General features: G+C 33.5%; 1 protein-coding gene across 1 annotated transcript in view; it reads left to right on the top strand.

The window, feature by feature from the left end:
• Notum (palmitoleoyl-protein carboxylesterase notum) overlaps positions 1-3,061 on the top strand; it is a 40,855-nt gene extending 37,794 nt beyond the window's left edge. Inside the window, exon 13 of the mRNA XM_014417017.2 lies at positions 2,788-3,061. Within this exon, the coding sequence (XP_014272503.2) occupies positions 2,788-2,936 (149 nt within the window). The 3' untranslated portion in view covers positions 2,937-3,061. The remainder of the gene's footprint in view (positions 1-2,787) is intronic.
• The last annotated feature ends 376 nt before the right edge of the window (positions 3,062-3,437 follow it).

Below are 3,437 nucleotides of genomic sequence, written 5' to 3'. Positions count from 1 at the left end.
GCCATCTTGGCTTTGTTTGGAATACAACGTATTTCTTTTAGACAAAGAAAACTGGTTAGCTTGCTTTATAATTTAAAATAACAAATAACGATATTAAAATTATACATAAAATAAAACATATCAAAACCCTTTATACATCAAAAATATACTATTTACTCAAAAAGAGCATATTACAATATACTATGAAAAGATTTAATGATTAACTTAAGAAGATAATAGGAAAAATATTTTTAATAGGCTGAAAACACTTTGAATATCAAAGATGTTGTGTTATTCTTAGCTGCAGTTTGGGAGGTTGGTCAGTGAAAGACCTTACTTAGTTCATGGAATCCATTGTTGGGGGAAGAGAACAGGCATCAATGGCAAAGCCAGTCGAGAGATAATTCCAACCTTGATTAAATGTATAAATCCTGATGCTTCAGTGAATGATATAGGTGTTAATGAAGTGGTTCAGTGAATGATATAGGTGTTAATGAAGTGGTTCAGTGAATGATATAGGTGTTAATGAAATGGTTCAGTGAATTATATAGGTGTTAATGAAATGGTTCAGTGAATTATATAGGTGTTAATGAAATGGTTCATTGAATGATATAGGTGTTAATGAAATGGTTCAGTGAATGATATAGGTGTTAATGAAATGGTTCAGTGAATGATATAGGTGTTAATGAAATGGTTTGATTGTTGTGAGGAGAATGAGTTGATATTTAAAACTTATGGGGAAATCATACAGTGTTACACAAGTCCCTACCAATGAATTAGAAGAAGGTGAAAGACAAGTTGAGGAACCAATGACTATAAAGTCTGAACAAGCAGTGTCTCTATTCAATCACTGTCTGAAGTGGGCTACAGAGAATGATTTATCGTGGCAGCAAGCCCTTCTCTCACAACCTCTGAGAAAAGAAGCATTGAAGAATTTGGGCCAAAGTCAAAGAAAAAAAAACCGTAGATTCATACTATTGAGTTTCTGTAATGCGAACACCCTCCTGCAGCCAACAATTAGTTCAGATTACAGATATTAAACCATACATAAACATTATTAGCTTAACAAAACATGATTTGGTCTTTTATGAATGTAGCATTCATAAGAGAGAATATCTTCTAGTTGAAAATTTCTTTTATTAATGGAGTTTTGGAAGATTATTGTCAAATCAATTTTGAATTCTTTCCAGTTTTCTTTAATTTTCTAAATACGTTTAACTCGAAACGAGTGAGGCTTAAGTGAACTGTGGTTGAATAACAGATTTATTTAGAATTAATTGATTTCGGAAACTTAATTTTAATTTTTTTTTCTGCCTTCCTATTGGTTTGTTTTGTAAATGTGAGAGATGAATGAATGAAAAAATAGTTTTATTCTGGGACAAATGTCTCTTAAGAATGAATACATGGTCCATACATTAAGATTAATTCTCTGGCAAACATTTAGAAAGTTTCAGTATACCCATTGAAATTACATATAAACCTTATATTACAATTTCTAACAGTAATTGTTTGGTTTTTAAATAAAATTTTACACTGTTGGCGCTATTTTCGCTCTCTCCCCCCCTTCTTTCGCTTATCTAAGGTCTAATTTCTTGCCACTCGGCTTCTAACTCTCTCTCATTTCCGGATGCCCTGACAACACATACTGTCCTATGCTCCTGGCCGTCACAACTGCTTCCAACATTTTTTTGTCTTTTCATTTCATCCTTATTCCTTCCAAAATCACTCTTCAACCCCGCTATGCAGCTTAAGGTATGATGGCCTTACTTGACAGGTATGAGTACAAAATTATGTAATATGGTTCAATAATAGTAAACCCAATTTTCAGGAACCAGCTTATATTAGCACTTACTGCACCTAAATTATACAGTCCACTCGATCTCAAACATTAATCAATAATTGTTAAATACATTGTTCACATTATGCGGAGGTTTGGTTATCTAGTAAGAAAGAATGGATGAGGATTGGCGAATGGAGATTAGAAGAGAATACCAGGAGGTCGCTCATATGACGAAGGATTTGCTAAAGGAAGCAGTCCTTTGAGAGGGTATATATAAATTGATTGGTTGGGATCTGGTGTTTAAGGAAGGGATGGATGAAGGTAGAGTTAGGAGATCAAGGATAAAGGTAGGTTTTTTTGTTTTAAAGACTTGGAATTGGTATTATCTTCTGAAGGTTGGATAGAGCCACTTCAACTCGGTATACCAACGGGAGATATAAGAGTGCCTGGGAAACCCTAAGAAAAATCTTACAAAGGAATGCATGATTCTTTTCAGTCTCAACTCTAGACCAGCACCCTTCGTTGACCAATGGACCGTAGTCGAATTGGAGGAAAACTCTCGTTTTCGTTTTATTATCTCTCGAGGATACTAGGAACTGACGGGTATTCTGAGGAATGAAACCATGGAATCTTAGGAATTGTTTCAGTACAGTTATGGATTTGCATGTGATCTGGGAAATAGATAGAAGTTAATCTATTGATTTTTAAGGACAATTATGGGTTGAGAGGGAATAAATTAGGTGCTCAGAACCAATTAGAATGACCTTAGTTTTACCAGCATATAAAACATATTGTTTAATGCCCATGTGAGATCTGTCCAGAGTTAAACAAAGGTATTCTATGGATTTTAACTCTGGGATGATGAGGGTTAAGTTGATGGGAACGCGATTATTTATATTTGGTTGGCCCTCAGTAAAAAGTGTGGCTTCAGATTTGTTTGGATTGACTTGTAATTGTATTTTGGCTTAAACAATATTTATTGATTTTTTAAAAACATATAATGCTAAATGTTTCCTTATGTTTCTTAGGTGAAGAAATGGATTTCATCGAGCTCCTGAAATCAATTGGTTTAGACATGAAGAGCGTTGCAAATGCTCTAGGAATGGACATCCAAACATTGAACAATATGGATCATAAAGAGCTCCTGAACCTTCTCACTCAGCAGGCGAAGAAATGAATCGCAATCTCTCTTGGCAACCAATCTACCTCATAAAAGTTAACCATAGGTAGTAAACCCTGTTAAACGGCACGTTTGTTCTATTGTGTGCTTGACTAAACTCTTTAATTAGATTGTTAAATAGATTCATCAGCTGTTTTGTTTAACCGTTCTTTTAAGAGAACATGTATTGATTATGTTACAAATACTGTTTTACTTCAATCTTTTTTAATATAAACTATAATACTGTGGATTCTTGATAATCCGAACTAATTAAAACCAAGAATGGTCGAATTACCAAACAGGAATAAAAGGTCACTAAATAAATAACAAATCAATTTTAAAACGAAAATTGTTAATGTTTTTACTAAGAAACATTTTTACGATACTTAATCATTGTTCAGAAATTTATGAAAATATGGTGCGGTCAGTAAAGATACATCAATAAGTAAAGCTTATTTATTTATGCTGACGTTTCGACCTGAATTTCAGTTCTTTATCAGGGCTGAATAGCATAACAAG

Source organism: Halyomorpha halys, unplaced genomic scaffold, assembly GCF_000696795.3.
Source record: "Halyomorpha halys isolate HHAL.00 unplaced genomic scaffold, Hhal_1.1 Scaffold145.1, whole genome shotgun sequence".
NCBI classification, from domain to species: domain Eukaryota; kingdom Metazoa; phylum Arthropoda; class Insecta; order Hemiptera; family Pentatomidae; genus Halyomorpha; species Halyomorpha halys.
Note: the sequence above shows the minus strand (reverse complement) of the source record. Positions and strands in the feature narration are given on the sequence as shown.